This window comes from Lepidochelys kempii, chromosome 8 (genome assembly GCF_965140265.1).
Source record: "Lepidochelys kempii isolate rLepKem1 chromosome 8, rLepKem1.hap2, whole genome shotgun sequence".
NCBI classification, from domain to species: Eukaryota; Metazoa; Chordata; order Testudines; family Cheloniidae; genus Lepidochelys; species Lepidochelys kempii.
Genome location: NC_133263.1, coordinates 29,809,098 through 29,833,055, shown reverse-complemented (window position 1 = coordinate 29,833,055; position 23,958 = coordinate 29,809,098). Strand labels below are relative to the sequence as shown.

General features: G+C 41.2%; 1 protein-coding gene across 2 annotated transcripts in view; it reads left to right on the top strand.

The window, feature by feature from the left end:
- SLIT3 (slit guidance ligand 3) overlaps nucleotides 1-23,958 on the top strand; it is an 802,550-nt gene that overhangs the window by 617,374 nt on the left and 161,218 nt on the right. For both annotated transcript variants that reach the window (XM_073355953.1, XM_073355954.1), the window contains 4 exons: nucleotides 3,815-3,965; nucleotides 5,158-5,232; nucleotides 16,344-16,487; nucleotides 19,499-19,642. In XM_073355953.1, the coding sequence (XP_073212054.1) occupies nucleotides 3,815-3,965; nucleotides 5,158-5,232; nucleotides 16,344-16,487; nucleotides 19,499-19,642 (514 nt within the window). The remainder of the gene's footprint in view (nucleotides 1-3,814; nucleotides 3,966-5,157; nucleotides 5,233-16,343; nucleotides 16,488-19,498; nucleotides 19,643-23,958) is intronic.

Below are 23,958 nucleotides of genomic sequence, written 5' to 3'. Positions count from 1 at the left end.
GAGAACATGAAACAATGGGTGTTACCATACACACTGTAACGACAGTGATCACTTAAGGTGAGCTATTACCAGCAGGAGAGCCGGGGGGGGGGGGGGAAACCTTTTGTAGTGATAATCAAGGTGGGCCATTTCCAGCAGTTGACAAGAACGTCTGAGAGGGTGAGGGGGGGGGGGAATAAACATGGGGAAATAGTTTTACTTTGTGTAATGACCCATCCACTCCCAGTCTTTATTCAAGCTTAAGTTAATTGTATCCAGTTTGCAAATTAATTCCAATTCAGCAGTCTCTCATTGGAGTCTGTTTCTGAAGTTTTTTTGTTGAAGAATTGCAATTTTTAGATCTGTAATCGAGTGACCAAAGTGATTGAAGTGTTCTCTGGTTTTTGAATGTTATAATTCTTGACGTCTGATTTGTGTCCATTTATTCTTTTACGTAGAGACTGTCCAGTTTGGCCAATGTACATGGCAGAGGGGCATTGCTGGCACATGATGGCATATATCACATTGGTAGATACGCAGGTGAACAAGCCTCTGATAGTGTGGCTGACAAAAAAACTTCAAAAACAGAGTCCAACGAGAGACTGCTGAAGTCTTTTGCACTGCTTCTATAGCTCTTCTCCATGGTTCACTAAGGTTAATTTTTAGAATAGACAAAGTAGTATTTGCACATGATCTCTAACTGTGCTTTTTAAGTCATACCATATCCACCTAAACCTCTGAGGTAATAGGCTGATAAAATATTGCATGTAGAGATAGGGATACACATTTAACTAGTTCTGCAAGCAGATGGCTGCATTTTACATTAGTTTCCCTGATGGGAATAACTTAATAGAGCAGCCACCTGTCCAAGTGATCTCCAGGCTCTAGTCAAATAGTAAATTTTATCTAATCTTTGGCAGCTGATTCCTGCTGTCTTTCAGCCTAATGGATGACTTTGACTACTTGAGGAGGATGTGTGTGTTATTTATCACTGTGACTCCATGCTTATACAGATCACTCGTCTTTAAATCTTTTTTTAAACCCTTTGCTTCCTCTCTCCTGCTGAGCTCTGAAGGGTTTTCACCTGTTCCAAGCATGCAGGTGGTGGACTGGTGCCCTGGCTAGATGGGTTTCTAATGGTTGATGCAGCATAGGTATGAGAGATGTACACAGCGGGAGAATTGGAATTTGAAAGTTGCAAAGTCACATGTGGTAAATTTCCTTCTATTAGCTTTTCCAAAAAGGTTGAGAAAAATGTCTAGAAATTAGTAGTTTACATCCCTCAAAAAATATATGCTCCTTTCTACCTTTTTTACTAGGTTTTCCATTCCATCACCCATCTCCCATTTACCCACAGGACACTGGATATTATGTCCAAAGCAGACAAAATGCCTAAATAAACAGTTACTCGCTACCACATTATTGCATTCACAATTATTCTTTCAAGGAATGGATTTATAATGAAAGTGACAATTGAATTTTTCAGAGGTTAAATTTGATATATTCCCAAACCCATTTCTGGTCACTCCTTAATTCCTGGGGACTGCTCAGTGTGAGTGGTGTAACAACAATTCTGAAGTTCTAATGGTCTCAGATGTAGAGTGTTCTCCATCATATGCAGTAGTGTTTACCTGTCACCATTTTAACTTGTGCCCCAGTTATGGGATTTTCAGGAGAGAGTTGGCTGTTATTGCAGAAAACAATAGAATTTAAGTATTTTTGTAGTAGGTATTTTTAAAGCACATTAAAACATACAATGGGATATTGCTGCCTAATGTTTTAAGTGATTTTAAATGAATAAGGAAGTGTTGAGCACAAAGGTTTTCAGTTTTAAATATCTCCAAAGTCTGTTTCCAGTGCCTTCAGGCAAAGGTGAAAGTAAGCCGGTATGGTCTGGTACGCCTTGCCAGACTGGACCGGCTTCCCCAGGCTGGCAATTTAAAGGCAGGAGCCCTGGGCCCTTTAAAGCACCGCCCGAGCCCTGCCGCCACTACCCTGGGACTCTGGCAGCCGGACTCAGGCAGTGATTTAAAGGGCCCGGAGCTCTGCTGCGGTAGCAGTGGCTGGAGCCCGGGGCCCTTTAAATTGCACCCTGAGCCCTGGGGCTCCCAGCCACCTCTGCAGCTGGTAGCTCTGGGGGGTGATTTAAAGGCCTGGGGGCTCCCAGCTGGAGCCCAGGGGCCTTTAATTCTTTCAAGGCCCCGCCTCTTCCAGTTGAGGCCACGCCCCTGCTCAGGACTCCGGCGTACTGCTAAGTCCTTTAAGTTACTTTCACCCCTGCCTTCAGGCTAAAAACAATAGCCAGATCAGACCTTAAATGAATTTAATTTCTCAACAGAATGATGACCTGTCTTTTTGCAGAGCATTCATCACCCACGTATCTGTACTACGCAAAGCAGTGTGTTACCTGCTTTCCTTTCTGCACTGTATTTTTAACCATTGTGTTATAAATTAAATGCAAGTCTATCTATGGGACTTAAACCTACAGGTCTGATGATCAAATTGCTAGAACTTTGGAGCTACCAGATTTCACCTGATTCCCCTGGTAAGGTGATAATGTAACAGGAATTAATAACATAATGGTGCTATTGGATGATCATTTCTTCTTCTGGTTAGCAATCATACAACAAGTAGTGGTGTTTTTATCAGCCTCGACAGGGAAACTAGAATAAAAATGACATCAACTCTCAGAAGGCAAATTTCAACTTGGGTTTTAGTTGTTTTTTTTTTCCAGAGTTCTTTAAAAATGAGCTTGTTCAAATCACTCTGAAAAAGGTATTGCCTGTTTGAATTAGTGCTTTTCAACTAAGTGTTTTTTGGCAGTGACAAAGACCTTTTACAATTACAATTGGCTTTTGGGGGCCCTGGACAAGTTAAAATATGGTTTTGGTTGTTATGATCATTTGAGCATAACAAATGTTTCCAAAGAAGTTTTTGATGGTTCCATAATGAAATATGAAGTGAGCAGGCAAGTATTGCATGACTAGATCTGTCCTGGCAACCCTTGGATTTACATACACATTTGTTAATACTTTTGGCTCCAGAAGCAGAGAGATCAAGTTTCAAACCCCATATTATTAATAAAAAAAAGCTGAAAAGTACGGAGTAGTTCATTGAACCTAATTGGAAAAGCATTTCGTTAGAATGGGTCAAAAGCCTTGTCAAAGAGGTTTGGCAATTACAATATAATGGCATGTTAGAGAGTGATTTTCTCTAAGTTCAGTCTGTGCTTACCTTGATTGAAATGAACATGATTTAAACTGCTGTTATTTTCAACTGCTTTTTGTTTCATGTAGTTAGTCAAGATATCTAATTGTTGCAAAGTGACTAGGCTCGCTTATGCTAGGTTAATAGCTAGTAAAAGAATCCTTTCTGAACACCCATGTTTCAAATGACTGCTTCACTTGAACACACCATCTTTTTTGCTGATACCATTAGACCCTCTGCCCTGATGCAAGAGTGAAGTGCACATGGGCAAACCTGACTGCAGCGAGGCTATATGTGTGCAGGCCTGTGGATGGACCCCAAAGGGATAATTAGACAAGATTAAGAAAAAGATGTTTTAACAGGGAGGCCTATAAGACTATGAAATAATCTCCCAAGGGAAGAAGGAAAGAGGCAGGAGCCCATCCTCTTGAGTCATTTGAAAAGAGAGCTGGACAAAACACCTTGGAATGTAATGTAGGGAGCATTGGCTAGGGAGATGGCTAGGGGAGACTGCGGGGAGTGAATGGAGATGAAGGACAAGGAACTGAGGGGTCTCCTTTCAATCTCTTATTTCTGTGATTGTTAATTATCAGGCTGTTTACCTGGATACATTTCCATTTCCCTGCAGGTTCAGAGGATTACAGAAGTAAGTTCACCGGGGAGTGCTTCATGGACCTTGTCTGTCCTGAAAAGTGTCGCTGCGAAGGAACAATTGTAGACTGTTCCAACCAAAAACTCACCCGCTTACCCAGTCACCTTCCTGAATATGCTACCGATCTGTAAGTGGCATGCCCTCCAGAGGTGGTTATGGTGAATGCTGATGTTCTGAACATCCTTTGCACATTTTTCCTCTTTTTTTTTTAACTACTTGTTTAGCAGCCCTGCATTTTGAAAGGTCCAATCATTTTTTTTTTAGAAAAAGGGTATTCCTTTGACCTAAATCTTTGTGTAGGGCTGTGAAACAGCTCATTTATTCCACCTCAGAACTGTCTGCACACATTAAACTGTGAAGTGACTCTGTATATAAAAGAGCTAATATGTTCTATGTATGCTTTCTACTTTTGGGGATCCTTTCAGATGAAAGGCAAATTATCCAATTTAATGGAGTATAAGACAATATTGGATATAGCACAGTGTCTTCAGGATTTGGTCCTCTTCTAGTGCTTGTGTCCTCTTTAAATCTTTTCATGTATTTAAGGTATTTTATTTATTTCCACTTAATACAAAGAAAAGAAAAGAGAGGATGCTGAGCCACATCTAACCCTTCGGAGCATAGTAAAGCATGCACACAACAAAATTAAACTAAATTTAATCAGGTACAAATTCAGTCAGGGCAATATAGCCTGCTACCCACGCTCTCTGCCCTGTCTAATAGCCCTTGCTAATGAATGGTCTTTGCAGTACTTCTGAGGATCAACGGGGATGGGCTATTTCAGACCCAAACATGGGAAGCAAATTTCAGATATAAGGGGCCATATAGAAAATGCTCTGCAAGCCATTCCCTCTCATTTGCACAGAACTGTGCTTCAGGTAGAGCACTTCTTCAGTGGCAGTATGGTGTGAGAAGAAAGAGATCCCTCAGGTAAGCAGGTCCTCAAGCTGTGTAGAGGTTTCTTTCCAAAGCAGCACCCTGCACTTTGAAGTGAAGGGATATAATCCCTTCGTGGTCATCAGGGCCTTTTATGACAAAATATTTTTGACCAAATCAATCTCATGCCTCTTAAGGAAATTCTAAGCTTTCTATACAGTTATCAGAGTAACAGTTATGTTTATATGTTTTTTGTCTATAACGCCTTCTGTTGTATGGAGCTCAAATAGGTGGTGGATAGAGAGTTGGCAGGAAATTAGGGTGGGATGCTTCTTTTTGTTTAACAAAAGCCATAATTTTCTGTGTGGCAGTCTTGTACACCACAGACACACAGCTACAGAGATCCATGAAGCATTAAGTGCCTTTTTGTTTGTTCCCACCAGCCGTCTAAATGACAATGATATCTCAGTTCTAGAAGCCACTGGAGTCTTCAAGAAACTGCCCAGCCTAAGGAAAATGTAAGTTCAAGTTCCTGTCTCATTAATATCCGTATGTAATATAATCCCTGCTACCTTGTACTGTGAGGAAGGGGAGGAGTCCCATTTAGACAGTCCCGTATGGCAATAGTAGAATGTCCGGTATTTTTTCCATTTAAATTTAAGTGAATTTAGTCCTCAGTTTAGCCACAGACCAGGTACGGGACAAGCAATGACACCACAAGCTTCCCATGTTGTCCAAGTACTTCAACCCTTACTTCCGAAGATACGTTTGCAGGGTTGCTGTAGCTGTGTTCATGGCCCATGAGGGAGACAAGGTGGGTGATATATAAAATATATTTTATTTTATTGGACTAACTTCTTGTACTCACTAATATTCTGTAGAGTAGAAAAAAGCTGCTGCCTTTGAGGTTCTATAGTCCTTTATCAGCCCTATGCATCATTCTGTCCCTATGGAGTATGCATATTTGAATAAGTCATAGTTTTGGGAGATTCACTAATATGAGATCTCTTCTGATAAATATTCTGCTGCAAGTATTAATGGCTTCAAATGTACCCATTGGAGCTCTATTATAAAAGGATTTTTATGGGCTCTATTTAAATTTATCCTAGAAAGTGGCTCTTATCGGACCTTATTGTTGAACTCTCTTGCCCTCACCTAAATCCCATCTACAGTTTCTACTGAGTAAAATTACATAGGTCAGTCAAACCAAGTTTGGGGAAACCAACCAACCACACTTGCTCTCCCTAATGCACATTCTTTACATTTCCACATGTTACTGAACATCTGGAACCTGCCGGCCGATTCAAGTCATGCAAGATCTCAGGATCTGACACACAAGCCTGGCGTGGATCGTTTTTGTCAATTTGAAGGCTGCCAAAGTTTCAGATGCTGTTTATTTTAGATCCCGCACCTCAGAGCTGAAAGAGAACATGGGAGTTAGTCATATCTGTAAGCCTAGAACACCATGAAAGATACCATGAAGAAGGCATGTTGTTGCTTTTTAGTAAATGTTGGTGACTTTTTCAGAAAGTCTTCTTGCCTGTAGAGGCCATAGTGCGTAGTTACATACAGTAAATAGCACTGCAAAATAAATAAGTGTATGCAACTGCAAAAAAACCCCTCACATGATCATGTTTTACTTGTTGGAAATAAGAGATGTGATAGTAGGAATCATTTCCTTGATTTCATTTGACACTTAAAAGAGACTGAGCAGCTGTCCTTCTTGTGCCTATAGATCTATAAGGAGTTGGGGCATTTTGACAAGGCAGCAATGCTATTCATAAATGCAGCATGAAACAGCCATGTGTTTTAAGAGCTTGTTTCCTATGAAGCAATAAATCTTCCGTGCTTTATTCTTGGCAGAAGATAAGAATGTAAGATTACAGGTGCAGTTCAGATGTCCGGATTCTGCCAATGAAAGGTCTGGCAAGGAGAGGTAATTGTGCCCTGAAGTTCATAATAAAGCATTGCCTCATATAGATGTTCAGTAGCAGCCTCCAAGCAGAGAATTCTCTAGCCATGCTGGTTAGCTGGGCTTCATTTTTTCCTGCCCTACCTGAAGACCCTTTAGTAAAAGGGTTGTCCCACATGGCATGCTGGGATTTTAGAAAAAGGTATTGGAAAACATTGACTTCTTTAAAACAGTTTAAGCTAGTTTTCCTGAAAAGCATGCATCAAACTTGATTATGCCACTACTTTCCATGGTTTGAAACACTGTAGACACACACTTTCATAAAATGGCTTTAGAAGCATCCATAAAGCAATTGAGCCACCTGGAAAATAGCTCCCCTGTATGTCATTGCGTGCCTGTAATGGTTCCTTGCTCTCCAAGGCGGAGGGAGGCCACTCAGTCCAGTTCTGTCTGGCCAGGACCAGAGTCCGCAGGACAGTCAAGAGCCCACAATAGGGCTGGGCGACCAACAGTCATGATCAGGCTTTAGCCTGGGCTTGGGCGGCTCAAGCTGCCAGCCATTAAACGGAGTCTATAACTGAGCTGGGGCCTGGGTTTGAGGAGGCTCAGGCAGCCAGCAACAAAACAGTCTCAGGGCTGGGAACAGGCGAAGCGTCCTTCTCCTCCGCAGGTTCTCCCTCAACTGCTGCAGGGCCTGCCTTTTATACTTCTGGCTATGTCCTGTACTTCTGGCGAGGTGGGGTGGGGCAATCTAGGCTCTGCCCTCCAGGAGGAGTGTAATGGTCCCTTGCTCTCCCGTGGGAAGGGAGGCCACTCAGGGTCACTACAGTGCCCTTTACCAAATGCCCTTTTACTAAGTGATAGGCTGCTTCAGTGAGTTGTACAAGGGGTTTACTTAGCAGTGTCTGTGCCAGGGAGACACTGGTGGATGGCGTTGCAGATGATTCTGATTCTAACACAGCTGCTTATTGTGTGTGGCAGGGAACGTGATGGAAAAGATGTTGGTTAAGTCTTCCAGCCACCTACTGCTGCCACTTTTTATATAAAAGGGCAAGAAAATTGGATCAAGCCCCCATTTTTCCAGTGTGGGTGTGGAATGCAGACTGATTTCACTACCATTTTAGGGACATCTTTGAGAGGGTCTTTACCACATTCATTTGTCAGCACCACATGACAGGTGTTACGTGTGTCATGGGCTTTTCTATGGCACTCATCGCTGTAATATCTGAGTGCTTCACAATGAATTTACTTTCAAAACACCCCTAGATGGTGCAGGGGAAAGGGTTACTTTTATCCCCATTTTACAGTCTGAAGGACAGTCAACCCCCGCCACCCTAAGGTTACGCCCGAGAGGTCTGGCTGTCTTCCCATCTGCATTCAAATCATGCAGATTCCTTCTCCACGCTGCCAAGGCCAAGCAGAGGAGGCACTGAAAGCACAGGAGAGAGAGAGAGAGAGTCTCCCTGCTCACAGGCCAGGTGCCTGCCCCCAGACCCTTCTCCGGTGTAGCTCACAGCTGACCAGAGCTGCAATTGCAGGGCAAGTCCTGCTCAGCCTTGGGCTAGAGCATGCCCATTATGGGCAGAATTTTGGGGGACTTTAACTGCTAAAATCTCAAGACTCTAGGCAGCATGTGCAACCTGCAGTTTTTCATAGGCTTATAACTTGGCCAAATTTGGGGAGATTTTCACAGGAATGGCATAAAGCACGTCTCTGTGAACTTGTCTACATGTGGTTCAGCGTGTAGGGTACGTGTAGCTACACGCCGCAGTGAAAGGCAAGCTACAACTATACTCACGGTGGTGTGTAGCTAAATGCGGTATGAAAGACTCTGGCAGGGATGAGGCAGCAGGAAAAGATCCGGCCAGAGCCTTTTCCTGCTGCCTGAATCTTTCGCTACAGCGGGGCCAGTGTTCAGCAATGGGGAAGCAGCGAGACACTACACTGCTAAAAATAGCAGTGTAGATGTGGGTGGCACTGTTCGGGCAGGTAGATAGCCATGTACGGTATATACCATAGGATTCTGGCACGTGGGGCACTCTGCTCTACTCTCCTAAGCAGTACCTCACCATCTACACTGCTATTTATGCCCCGATAGCTGAGGATGCAATATTGGTACTCTGCACACCGCTGTAAGTGTAGACCTACCCTGACACAAAGGCCAGCCCCCTGTCAAATTTCAAGTCCCTGCTTCAAAGCCTGGGGAGACTTCAGTTTTTCGAAGGTCAGCCTGAGGCAGACACCCAGCATGGAAAATGTCTGCCCAAATGGCAAGAGTTTGAAAAAGTGATCAGCAACTGAAAACAGAGTCTTATAATGGCACGTGTCAGGCAAGGTTCATAGGCAACAGCCTGGCCTATAATATACAATTACATCCAGTGGTTAAAATAATTTGAAAATATTCCTTCTAGGCTGAATTTTAGTGTATGAAATTACAGCCTAGGATTAAATTGATTTTACATGTTATAGGGCTGCAAATGAAATTAAATCCTTGGTCCGAAATTAAATCCTAAAGGTCACTAGCCCATAATATCAAGTTAGGCAGCCTTTTATTTAGAAATTAAACCACTAAAACGAGCTTGCTGATTTTGAAAAGGGTAAAACTTCTGTGCCTATCATTTTTTTTCCTGATTAACTTCAGTAATTAACTATGTAATTCCATATATAGGATGGAACAGTCTATAGTATTAGCAGAGTGCTAGATGTACCTGTATTTTATACTGTCTCACACCACAGCAACTCTCTTGGTTTCCTAGCTGACGCTGCAGAGTGGGTGCAAAACAGCAGCTGGAATCTCAGGAATAAGTGCTTGTGGGTAAGGGGAAATGTCTATAGAATCACTTGATTGGTGGCTTCCCTTGTTCCAAGTGTGCCAATAGGATCTGCAATGTGGGGTCATTTTTGAACATAGAATCTCAAATGTCACCCATGGCCAAGAGTGGTTTTTCTCCTTTAAAATATTCCTAAATTGCCATCCTTTCTTCAAAACACTGACAACCCATGTCTTCGTTACCTCTACCAAGCATTACTGTAACGTACTTTATTTGGTGCTCACCAGATAGATATGTCTTTAGTGTGTTTTGGAACCTAGCAGCCTGAGTGCACCTGAGTTTTTCCTTTATTTCCTTAATCTGCACTATCTGGTCACTTAGTGCATTGCAGTGTTTATTCTAGTAATTAAAGCCTTAAAGAGCAGTTCTACTCTGAAAACAACTCAATCTATCATCAGTTTTGTGAGTTCTGTATTCACTGTGGCCCAGTGATCCCAAATCAAAATTGCTCAGTTGTCTTCAGTATGCCTAAAATGCTAAAAAAGTCCTTTCCTCCATAAGAATGACTAATGTGCTTTTGTACTCAAACTCTCTTCTCCAACCAACTTAAAAAAAATTATAAAACCCTTGGGGAAAGAATCAACCTAAAACCAAGAGAAAGCAATTGAAATAGTTAAAAATTTAACTCCTAACACAAGCAGTATTTTTACCCTGAAACAGGAGAAGTTCCAGAGACTCCATAAATTCCACTAGGGACTGTGCTGTTATAGATTTTATGTGGAAAGTGCTTACATACTACAGTGATGACTAGCAGGATAAAAACCTAAAAGAGAATTTAACCCAGCAATTAGCACTGGATAAACAATTCTGTTGATGTATGACCCAGAATAGAATCCATCTCCCTTTCCCATAACTATGTTAACTCTGCATGACCAACAGGTATAACACCATTATAAACTTTGCCCATTAATGTAAATAGCAAAAAGAAAAGGAGGACTTGTGGCACCTTAGAGACTAACCAATTTATTTGAGCATAAGCTTTCGTGAGCTACAGCTCACTTCATCGGATGCATACTGTGGAAAGTTTAGAAGATCTTATTATATACACACAAAGCATGAAAAATACCTCCTCCCACCCCACTCTCCTGCTGGTAATAGCTTATCTAAAGTGATCACTCTCCTTACTGTAAGGAGAGTGGTCACTTTGGATAAGCTATTACCAGCAGGAGAGTGAGTTTGTGTGTGGGGGAGAGGGGGTGAGAGAACCTGGATTTGTGCTGGAAATGGCCCACCTTGATTATCATACACATATGTAAGGAGAGTGATCACTTTAGATAAGCTGTTACCAACAGGAGAGTGGGGTGGGAGGAGGTATTTTTTCATGCTTTGTGTGTATATAATAAGATCTTCTAAACTTTCCACAGTATGCATCCGATGAAGTGAGCTGTAGCTCACGAAAGCTTATGCTCAAATAAATTGGTTAGTCTCTAAGGTGCCACAAGTACTCCTTTTCTTTTTGCGAATACAGACTAACACGGCTGTTACTCCGAAACCTGTCATAATGTAAATAGATAAGACTCTGAGCAGTAGCCCTCTAAAAATGGCACCTTTATACCTTAATAGCTCTACACTCTGTGTGTTCAGAGACACATTTTGATATAGGCAAGTCTTCCAAGAGACTCCTTTTTTTCCTCCTCTCCCAAAATGTGGGTGCAGGTTTAAACTTTACCAGCAGGTACAAGTTAGAGAGCAAAGTCTTTAATGATGACCAGGCTTTGTATGTGTTCCCCTTTGTTTCATGCTTGTGCACATTAGTGCTTGCAGACATGCCTCAAGACCCATTTCCTTTTCAGCTGTCCATGCATTTTTGGTGGATTTTATTCCATGGTAGCAACAGGATGTTAGGGGTTATCACTACTACGTAAAAACAGCCAAATTAACCAGAGCTCTGTAGATGCAGAACATTGATCCTGGTAGTCTTTGTGCATTGTGCCTGACAATTGCACCCCAGCACAAGTGCTGGTGGAGGCTACCTGTGAACAGAAATGAGATATAGAGCCCTTGGCTTAGTACACAGCAATGGTACACAGCAGTGGGAATTAGTGGTATCAAGCCCTTCTCTCATATGCACAAGTACAAAGCTTTAAAAAAAAAAAAAAAGGACAGGGTATACGCAGAGAATGGACATGTCTGTGGAGTCATGGCCTGAACTGATCTTTATAGTAATGAAGCCCTCAGTCATGCCTCACTCCTGCAACTGCGAGACAGGAGTAAGCTGGCAGCTACACAGTGGACGCTCATTAATTCAGGGCTGGGTTCCACTGCGCTCCCTATTCCCTTCATTTTTAACCTTACATGTAACGCTATGCACCAGGGTTGTGCTGGACAAAACACTTGTTGTAATACTGGATGGTAAAGTGACTCTTACCATTAACAATAACAAAGGAAATCCCCTCTCAAGCTACGTGAGGTACATTTATGCACCCCATTTCCACAGTATCTGAGCACCTCACAATCTTTGCGTATTTATGCCCATTTGAACTCCCATAGTTCTGTGTGGTAGCCTAACCTATTTGTATGGAGAAGCAATGGCAGCCGCTTTCTCCTCTAGAGATGGCACGTGCGGGCAGTTTTCACTTCGGAGCCTTTGTCTGTTCTGTCAGTAAGCCATGTATTTAAATGATCCCAAAGGATTCATTGACCCCTGGATTTGGGAATCAAATGTGTCCAATTTTTAAGAAGTCTCTCAGTACAAATTTACATGATAGCTCATCATGGATACAACAAAGCCAGTACAGGGTCTATCTAATAAAGTTGTGCTGCATGCATGTTTGAAAAAGACCCCAATTATTATACTCCCATTCTGAAGTGGATGCATGGGGGAATGGATCTTACACTTTCTAGAGCTGTCCCAGATATTTATAAGTGGAGGTGGGGAAAGTAAGTGAGAGCCAATATAGGCACAGGAAAGTGGATGGTGATTTTTCTGAGGTCGGCCACTTGTCAGTGTCAGAGCTGGAACAGAACTCTTAACCTGCAACCTCATGTTCTAGTCGCAAGGCCACATGCTCTCCTGGAAAGTAGGTTTCAGACTTTTAAATCCAATTCACAGTTTGTTTGTTTGTTTTGTTTGTTGTTTTTTTTTTAAAGAAAGAAGGGTACTGGATTGTTTGGACTCAAGGATTTTTAAGTCCAGGTTGGATATATAATGGCAAAGGTGGTAAGTAGAACTGGTATGGAATTTTTTGGCTAAATGGTTTTTAGTCAGAAAATGCTGACTTGTCAAATCAAAACTTTTTGCAAGAAGGGATTGGCTTGATGAAACTTTCACTGAGAGAGGTTTCCTCAGGTCCAGGATGGAATTTCTGGTCACGACAAGAAACAAAGGCCCTAGGATAGCCTGGTGGCTAAGGCATTCATCTGGGATGTAGAAAACCTGGGTTCCAAGTCTTTGCTACAAATGAAGAAGAACTGGGATTTGAACTGGGTCACTCGCATCGCAGATGAGTACACTAACCCACCAGGCTATTGGCTCATATGGCCATGTGTCTCTCTCACTCTAATTTTTTGTGAAGTTTCTGAAGGTCCTGGTTTCCTCCCACTGTGAAACAGGGAAGATTTTCTGAAATTTCAAATATATTTGTGGGATGAGAAAATTATTTCCTATTCGGCTCTAGTGGTGGGTAAGCCTACCCTTTGGTTTTCTGTGTCTCTGAACTATGTTCTCGGAGTCTCTGAAACTTCCTTTGCTCTGAGTGGCTTAGAATTTGGATGATAGGACCCTGAGCCCCTCATGTCTAGGTAATACAGGATCAAATCTAGCTGCAGTTGGTAGTGACCAAAAGTTATTAATTGGGCTATGTCAAGGCATTGGAGGGCTGACTCTAGAAGACAGATATTCATGTCTCTGAACTGCCTGTGCCCCACCAGCAGTCCCAGCAGAAAGACCAATGGGCATGGAGCCGGGAGGAGAGGCTATATGGAAGGGTCAAAGTGCACCAGTAGGGCTGCATGAGGAAACCTATATTACTGCCACTTGTTGTATGACCTGCTCACCAGATAGAGATTAGCCCAGCATTATTTGCCCCCAACAAATTTACTTAAAAGAAAAGTCATGTACCTCTGTAAAACAAATCCAGAGTAACAGATGGAAAATAGGATAGAGCTGGAAGGTTGCCAAGACTGATCTAATATTATTTCAAAGCACTTGTTTCAAGTATGATTTGGGATGGAATCTCAGCATTCCTGAAGGACACGGCTTTTAATGTTTGAAATAGTAGAAGTCTGCTGTGAAGTCAAAGTTTTTTCAGATGTTTATTCCAGATGGAAACATACCATTTTCACTATGAATTTACATTGTCACCTCTGAAAATGGTAACCTGTTTTTTGTCCAAATTATAAGACAAGAATAGTTAAAGTTTTGCTGCTTTTTTTTCTCGCCATTTTGCCATCAGGGAGAATCTTTTTAGGCAGCTTGAATGTGAAAAGCCCCTTATTTCCAAGGTCTAGGATTCTGGTAGATCTTTCAAAATTTCAGTCAGGCTTCAGGGTCACCTTCACATAATGGTAGATATTTGTAAAGGGCAGTTGTTGTCAGTTACCCATCTCTTTTTTTTATAGTCTAATGGGGAGGAAATGGGTTCAAGAAGACAAATAAGGAAACCGATCTTCGTGAGACGTCTACTTTGACTATGATCCCAGTGGGATTACAGAACAGTCTAGTCTCCATTTACTGTTGTAAGCCTGGTCTTTCCTCTCCTCTACTGTTTGGCTTAGCTTATACTATTTAATATTGAATTTTAAGATCTTCAGGGCAGGGGATATATTTTTGTCTATTCTGTGAAACACCTAGCATGTTTTTGGACACTTAAAAACTAGTCATGTGCACTGCTGGTGAACGGAGTAGAGTTCAACAACCCAGGTGGTTGAAGTTCCATTTCTACGGTAGTGACTGTGTTGACAGTGAAAGCTGCAAGCTTTGACACAGTGTCAAGTAATATGCCTTATTTCTGATCTGATTGGTGTGCCCTATTTGTAGGGTGAGATGGTAAGGCCTTCTCCAGTCTCTGGCCAGCCTACTGAGTGTGTTTGGTTTTTGCAACATGGGTATATGTCCTCCAGGAAGTGGATTACAAACATTCTTTTACATGGTTGACCAAACAGCCTTCAGATAGTAATGAAACCTAATCACTACAAGTGCGGATTGGATTATAAGTGGTGAACTACAGGTCAAAGGTGTTGTATGAATTACCAGTCAGAGAACAAAACAGCAAATATGCATCACTCCATAGTCACCACCAGGGAAAGGGAGTCACTGGGAGCAACAGGAGAAGTAACATAATGTAGGGATTCAAAACAGACACAAAAGAGATACTGAGTTATCTTTCATCAGACAACAGTTCAGCCCCAAATTAAATTCATATGTCATAATATCCATACTAGGCTGGCTTTGACACTGAACATAAACTCTTGTCTTCACAGCATGGATGAAAGTACAAAGCACAAGAAACTTTTGGAAATCCACACACCCCCCCTCCCAAAAAAAAAGTATATATATTTTCGTGATTTTTTTCCATCTTATAGTTGGCATTCTTTCTCCTCCTTGCTGACTACAGAATGCACAAGAGGTGATGGGTCACATGCTATATGGCCCAGTATCTGACAGTTGTTCAGGAGACATAAACCAGCTTACCACAGTTTACCACATGAAACCCATCTCCAGTCTACAAAGTTCCTTTCATTCAGGGACAAGTTCTGCAAAGAGCAAGCCCCACAGTGTTTGTTTGCATCTAAGGCCAGAATTGTACTGCTGCCATGTGTTCCATTAACTTTTATCCTAATCAAACTGTCCATTCTTCAGAAAAGCATGGTCCAGGCACAAGTCCAATGCCTTCTTGTTTGCTTGTTTTCCCTCATTTAGGCACAGATTCGGAATCCCTTACTTGTGTTGAATAGCAATGGGACCACTTCTGCAATAAGGTGCTTCTCAATATGAGTATTGGTGTCAGAGTCTGGCCTTTAGACAGTATGCTTTTTGGAGAACAGAAATGTGTTTTATGCATGGCCCTATACTTCAGAGCCTTATTACAAAGAATAGTGCTTACTATTATGAGCAGTAACTCTGAAGTCAAGAGGATTATTCAGAGTAGCATGCACTGAGCCTCATAGTAAATGTTTGCAGGGTTGAGCCCTAAGGTTCTGAAGAACTTAAGGCATGATTTTTATAAATAAGAGTAGCCTATTTTAATAAATCTCTAACAGCATTTTATCAAATGGAAGTTTTCAATCCGTTTGGCTTCTTTACAAATACAGCACATTCAGCCCAGGTTTCATTTCAAGTTTAAACCATTTTGTAGTTTAATTACGTTGTAAATTTACATTCATCGTTCCCTTCACATCTGATTTTGTTTCTCTACTTCATTATTGCTTACACATTTAAAGCCAGCTTGGTGTTTGATGCTGTACAATAGACCCAAGTAAAGACGGTCCATATCTCAGGGTTATGTGCGCTGCTCCCTGTGATTACATAAGGCTTGCAGGAGCTGAACACTCTGGTCCCAGTCCAACAAAACCACTTAAGAAGGTGTTTAACTGTATGCACAAGTAGTGTGCCAGAATGCTCTGCACCTTGCAGGATCAAGCCCATTAAGAGCCTGATTCAGACCAGGTGTAACGGTGCAGTTCCTTTGACTTTGGTCTCACGTGCTTACCTCAGTTCTGTCTCCTATCTTGGTATGATTGTGTTTGTGATAAATGGTGTGAAAGGGGAGCTGTTTGTACGTTATGATTTCAAACTGCTGTTTGCCCTCTGTTACAGACTGAAAACCTTGCTGGATAATTTCTGCAAAGCACATAGTCTTCATTAAGCCTCTCTTTCCCTTGTGCTGACAAATGTTTGGAACAAGACAGTAATCTTTTTCCTATTACCTTTGCTTTCCCCCACCAGAAACCTGAATAACAATAAGATCAAGGAGATCCGAGAAGGTGCCTTTGATGGGGCAACAGGAGTGCAGGAACTGATGCTGACGGGGAATCAGCTGGAATCTGTGCAAGGGCGAATGTTTAGAGGCCTCACAGGACTCAAGACAATGTAAGTGTGAAATCTATGTCCGACTGCTGAAAAGTATGGCTGCTTGTTTGGAAGAGCTTGGTTACAGCCATACCTAATTACACCACAGTTATTAGACAGTAAATTCTTTGGGGGAGGGAATGTATCTTACTGTGTTCACAAAGCACTGTGTATTTTTATGGTACTCTGTTTCTTTATAAACTGATTTTCAAGGATTAGTAAATTGACAGTGAAACTGTTGAGCCAAAGCTCAGTGAATTTAATCATTTAGCTGTTTTAGTTAGTTAGTTAGTTAGTTAGTTAAAATTAATTAAGATCCTTTCTAAAATTCTACTTTTTAAAATTCACTTTGGTATAATTCACTGTGACATTATCTGTGATTATGTCAGAGACATATGGTGATCATAAAATGCAATATGGTCTCATGGTGAAGACACTGTTCTAGAGTCCAGTATATTAAGGGTTAAATTCCCAGCTCCGCCACAGACTTCCCATGTGGCCTTGTGCAAGCCACTTAATATCTATGGTTTTTAAGTTTCCAATCTCTCATAAGTGTTAAGGATAAATTCTTTAATGCATGTGAGGTTCCTACAGTGATGGGGCGACATAAGTGCCTAGACCTATAGACAAACAGCAGACACTGGAAAATGGATCACAGTTTGCTTCTGCTCCATACACCGGAGATAAAAGTTCCAGTAAAATCAGAAAGAATGATGGCATGTAATTGACAACTTAACAAATATCCTGTTTGCACAATCTCTCTGTTCTAGGAGGACATAACATCTGAGCAATGTGACTTCCCCTGCGATTGGCTCCAAAATGTCAAGTGCAATTTTAAAAAAGCTCAGTTTAGACACAGCAACAAGTGTTTCTTACTTTGCAAAGTATTATAGTTCCAAACCCTTCACTCCTTACACAAGCAAAACAACCCTGACGTGACTTGGAGGTTTGCCTGGGTGAGGACCTCACAACTTGCCCCGTAGAGACAAAAACTGGAGAACTTTTCCTTCACTGTTCCTTCAACTTTTGCTTTTCTTTGGCTTAGTCCATCTGCTGTGTGTGTTTTACTGAGAAACTTTTAAATACTGTTTGTGGATACTAAATTCACTTTTTATGCTATGAAAGCAGCCCATGGCAGGGCTCCCAAACAAAATAAGTATTTTTTCATAGAAAGATATTTAGCATTTGAGCTATGGTGCTGACCTGACCTGCATTTCCCCCAAGCTGCTAAAGCAGTCTAAATATACACAGCATGAAATGAAAATCTGTAAGTATAAGTTTTCCTTCAGAAAGGGCACCCAGTGTGTGGTATAGAATCCAGAGTTGGCTTCAGAGACATATATTTGGATCTATAAACCTGCATTCTTTGAGCATAAAAATTGTAGCCTTAAACCAAGAGGCCATGTTGGACAGAGGCGTGCATTGATTTTGAAAATCCTGTGTGCTTCTATAAATGTATTAAATAGTTATAGAGATGAACAGACATTTAAAAACCTTCCTAGCTATATGAAGTTACCCTCTAAAACTTATAGAATCCAAAAAACACGTCATTCTGACATATGACTTCAATATAATATATTTCCAGAACTGACCTAATCCAACCAGGTCTTAGACACCCCCTTTTCTTATAATAGCATGTTTCTTCTAGAGTTTGTGCCATAGATGGAACCGTTGCATGAAGGGACAAGTTCCTCCCAACTTTTTGGTGTCCTGTTAATATCTCTTGTCATGTGCTTTTTGGTCTCCCCATTTTTAACATGCTCTATTTAACCACTGTTTATGGCACTAGGACCCATCTATTTATATTATAGGTGACTTGAGGTGATAACTGGATTTGGAAGTATATCCACTTAAAACCTAGTGTCAAGTCATGGCCTTTCACACCAACTGTCTGATTAGAATGGGAATATCTATACCTGTCTTGCTAAATCTAATCTCTCTCAGGCAATGGGAAAGTACCTCCTATCAATGTACTATCCAACTGCCTAGCTGGCTGGTATCAGTGGGGGATGTGAACACAGGGTATACTGAACTCAGTGCAGACTTCCTGGATTTCAGAGCAGAGAATTATATCCCCTTTAGTTTACATGCTTAGATTATGGAGTGGGAGCACATGTTCGCATGTATTTTGGGACTTTCTGGCGGTATGCTTTAGATACTGAATAATGTTTAATCTGAAGATGAATAGTGGCATTTATGTACCACGACATTCTTTTATATGAAATGTGACACATGTTTCATGAATAGCTCTAAAGTCTTTGTGGCTATGAAGCAAAATTAGATATTATAGTATTTCAATTCAATTAGGCTTTACCATCAAATTCATTGTTACCATAACAACTCACAGCAATGTATGTTCATCTGGTACAAGCGCTGAGCAAAGAGGCATTTTATGGGGTCATTACCTTTTTTTTCCTCTGGCTGCAATAGGAAAGTTAATGATGACAATAAGATTTCAGAGCTGGTTTTGGTTTGGAAACCCTTTCCTATACCATAAGTAAGCTTCCACTGTTGCTGTCTCCTTTCATACTGCTTAAATACAATTTTTAAAAAACGATTTAGGATTGTCATTTTGTTAATGCAATGTAAGTATTGTTATGTTCAGAGGGTAGCCAGAGCCCTTATCAGGTGGCCTCAGAAATCCATTTTAGATTACTCCCATACTCAGTAAATGATTAGACTTTTAAAGCTGACTGCATGTCTGATGCTAGCAAAGGTTTTTGGTCCCACTGTAATTTCAGCAGGAGAGTGCCCACCACTCTTTAATGCCATGTGTGAGCAAATATAATAATGGAGTTTGAGATTCATAATGATACACGTTTGAGGTGAGAAGGACCCTTTGTTAGCTATTTGTACTCTTGATAGTCAAAACAGAATGGGGTCTGATGCTCGTTTAGCGTCAGTCACTGTCCTGTCTGACAACAGATGGATGTTAGAAATGGTATTCATGGACCCCTGCCCTTATATTAGGCTGCCACCACCGTCACTACAGTCTGAAAAAGTATTCTAATTCCATTTCTATATCTTTGCAGGATGCTGAGGAGCAACTTGATCAGCTGTGTGAACAATGACACCTTCACAGGACTAAGCTCAGTAAGGTTGCTCTCGCTGTATGACAATCGCATCACCACCATCACTCCTGGAGCTTTCAATACACTTGTCTCTTTGTCCACGATGTGAGTATTCCTTTTAGGTTTTTTTGATGGTGCCATTATCCAGGACTGCCTGGGCCAGGGCGGGAGGGAGGGGTCCATTGCAGCCTGGTACTCAGGTTTGGCCCGGCCACTGTGAACTCAAATCAGCACTAGGACTCCAGGTGCCAGATCGCAACACTAGGAGCTGGGAGCTGAGCCCAGCTCCATGGGACAGGGGCCACCAATATGAGATGAGTGTGGAGTGGGCTCACTCTTCCCTCCACCCCACCGTTGGGGCTTTAGGTACAGGGTGGGGGGGTTTCAGTTTCAGATTTTGGCCCTGACCCCAAACACCTCTGTGTGGCCCTGCTATTGTCCCATACTTTAAGGGAATTTGTTAGTTGTGAAATCGAAGTGTTTGAGTGTGCAGATGTGGAGAACCCAACCCTTCATTTTTTTTTAATTCACTGAAGTTGAAGTTTTGGAGAATTTAGAACCTCTTCGACTGTGTTAGAATTTCCATGCTCAGTTTCAGTTTGAACAGACAGAGGGCAGAGAAAAGACTTGGTTTTTTTTTCAATTTAATCAAAAAACCTAAATGTCAAAAAGTTGTTCTATAAAATGAATATCTAAACCTAAAAGGAAAGGGAGCTCAGTTCCCATTGGAATTTGCAAATCCCAGCCTAAACATTTGCAAAAAGTTCCCAAGGTTTTTCTATAATATTTCTGACTTTTATTCTTATATATTTTCTGGATTCCCTTTCTTAGTGTATCTATTTTCATACAAGTACACATTGTTAAATAGAGAGATAGAGTCTGGTCTGTGCTTCCAGCTGTGAATGGGAAACTGGCGCAACTGTTAATGGAAGTTGTCTACTTAATCCCATCCACTCTGCACTGAAAATGCACCCAACTATCCAAACAAAACAAACTCTTTGTTGCTATTGCATTTATTTATTTATTTATTGGTCTGGAAAGTAACCTCTGTGGTGTTTACTTGTTTTAAATAAGGAGTATATGTTTGTTTGTTGGGGAAGGGGTGTAGCAGAGCCAAGGTCTTGCAATGTTTTGTTGCTCCTTCCTTCATTTTTGTCACCTCCTGATTTTGTCAATAGCTTTTCCCCAACCAGCCAGTTCATGCTGTGGCATCTCACCCTTTGGTAGGAGAGAGAGAGAGAGGTAAACAACCCTCTTAAAAGTCACCCTGCAGATTGAAGGACAAGGGCACTAACTGTACTGGAATTGATTTTCACTGGTCACCATCTTCATTGCTCATTCTTCTATATTGGTCAAACCATACATTCCAATATTTAGTACTCCACGTGTGCTTTCCTGTGCTGCCAGCATTCCCAGCTTTCTCTGCCTTTTTCCCTGCTTCTTGCAGTTGCCTCCATGCCTCCTTCAATGCATCCCCTATGCATGGAGTGATGATCTTGAACTAGTCCCCAAGAATCATGTCCTGTCTGTTTTTAAGTCTCTCTCAAAAACTCACCTCTGCTATGCTGTCTACAGTGAATCTATTCAATTTTTAACAGTTCCCTCTGTTTCCCTTTTCCTAATCTCTGTGTGCTTGTCTGCTATTACATGTTACCTCAGAGCAGGAAACCATCTCTTATTTACTTACTGATGAATGTCAGGAAAGGAGCTAGCTCATCATATGCTCTAAAATAGAAGGTATGTCAACACAGCAGCTGGAAGAGTGTTTCCCAACACTGGTAGACAGACATGCTGTCTAGAGCAGAGCTAATGTGCTAAAAATAGCAGGATAGCCATAGTGACGTCTCAGGCTAGCCGCCCAAATGCAATCCTTCGCAACCCGCTGGCTATATACTCAGGTGGCTAGCCCAAGCTGCCACCTTGCCACGGTGGCCACACTCCTATTTTTAACACCCTAGGTCAAGCACAATTTCAAGTGCTGTGTAGACATAAACAAATAATGCTGAAGTTTCCCTTTGTTTACACAGTTCACTGGGTTATTGGTTGCACAAACAAGGCTGGGAGTAATTTGTGATTGTGTCATGTTTTAATGGCTGGAAAGAATTTTTCACTTTTGTGGGTATTTTTCAGCTGCACATAATGATTTTCACAGCCTCTGGCAGTGTGTTAAAGGTGATAACAATTGACAGAGCTGCTTTGGCACAAAAATGCCTTTTAATAGTCACTTTGACCGTGGAAGATGGACACTGTGTTCCTATCCATGTCTGAATTAGGAAGTTCACTCAGACAGATTTTCACATAGGGCTTGATCCAATGCCCATTCGAGTCAATGGCAGGACTCCCATTGACCTCACTGGACTTTGGATTTGGGGTCATATCGTTCAGATACATGCCGTGTCTACACGTACGGCAGTGCGTAGATTACAGGCACTACATATATAGCTACATGCTGCAGTGAAGGCAGGCTGCATCCACTCTTGTCACTGTGTTGTGTAGCTACCCGCAGCACTAAAAGGCTCTGGTCGGGGAATGCAGCTGGGAGCTACTGGGCGCAGCAGGGAAAGGCTCTGGCTGCGGGGAGGCTGCAGTGTGCTGCACTCGCTAAAAATAACGATGTAGACATGATAGGCACTGCTTGGCCATTGATCTAGGGTATTTACCCTAGGGTTCAGGGGTGCAGGGCACTCTGCTCTCCTCATCTAAATTGTACCTCACCGTCTACACTGCTATTTATCCCTATGTCAGCAGAGTGCACAGTGTCTGTACTTTACAAGGCGCTACAAGTATAGTCGCACCTTACGTGGAAAATGAGGAACTGTTGTTTCCCCAACCTGTGTTTCATAACAGCATTCCATTATGGGTGGCTGTGCTTGCATCCTGATGCTACTAGAGATTAAATATTACTTTCATGACTTAGAGAGTTCAGGTCATTGACTGTCCTATTCACCCCAAATTGTGAGGATTAATCAGTGTTTAGGTTTCACTTTTTTGCCATTTATTAATACAAAACTATGAACCGCTCCATTTTATATTCATTTTTATAATAACCACTTTCAAACTAACATTTCTTTCCATTTTTTTATTTGGGAAATTATATTTCACCTCATTCACCAGATTAAAAACAGCTTTGTTTACTTTTTGCTTACAGCCATTATCCTTAACATTATCAGAAAGTATACAGTTCTGAAAATAGCACTCAAAGGAATGGTTTCCAGCAGAGGGAGCGCATACATTTATTTTTTGTGTCATTGCAAAAACATAGCTGTTTTTATGATTTCTTACAACCAGTGGGATAAATTAAATAGATATTTAAGTTCCCACTTTTTAGGTGTGCATGCTGTTTTGCAGGCCCAGTCCTAATGCATGTATTCTAATACCTAGGCAAGCATGTTTATCCACAGTGGGTTTTGCATGAACTAAACATGCTAAGAGGGCACACTTACACAATATTAAAATATCAGCCTAGATTTTAGAGTGTGTTTCCAAGCTGATTATAACAGTATCAAGACAGGCTGCAATTTGGAACTTTTCCTTTTAAATATTTCAGCTTCCATAGCTCTTTGCAAATGTTAATAAAGACATTTTTGCTTGATTTGCTTGATTTGACTGGCTGATTCTTTATTTCAAGGGCTCTGTCCACACCTGCTATAAAAAATATTCTTGTATCTTTGACTGAAACCTTTTAATAAGCCACCTTTGCTAAAAGTCTGATTGCCCTATTTCAATGTGAGTGGGTATATTACTATCATTAGGTATAGAAAATCTGATTATTTAATTTTATAGGATTTCAACTGTCAAACATTACTGTTTGTGATCTGAAAATGCCCACTTTAATAGCCTCAGTCAAACTCCATCCTAACACTGTTGCAATTTATTGTCCCTTCCAGGCTTTCAAATTGCTTATCATCAAAAATAATTTTGCATAGTGAAGGTTTTGTTCCATGTGATACTTAGATATCATTGACCTAATGGTCCTGCCAAGTGGCATCATCATGTTTCCATGGAAACATCTTGAGCTGTTTTGGTACCAAAATATATCTGTATCTAGTTTTCTAATATTATTATATAATGTATCTCAAAAGTAATTAGTGCAAGTATCAGTATATTTGAAAAAATATTAAGTTTAATTGATTGATTGATATTTATTGTACCATTCCATATGAATAAGCCATGCTTCCTCAGATAGTAACATTCAGAAAAGATTTGATCATTGTTCCCACTATTGACTATGCAATAACATGCATTATCAATTTTCCTCCATAAATAAAAGTTGCACTTGAATATTTTAATTACAGCTACAAAATTTGGACTGGAACCAGATTATTGGATTTTGCCAGTCTTCTTGGGTGTTTGAATCCAGGGTTTTGGAACAGATCCATCTCAGATTTACAATAAATGGGAAAATCTGAAGCCGGGGGTTA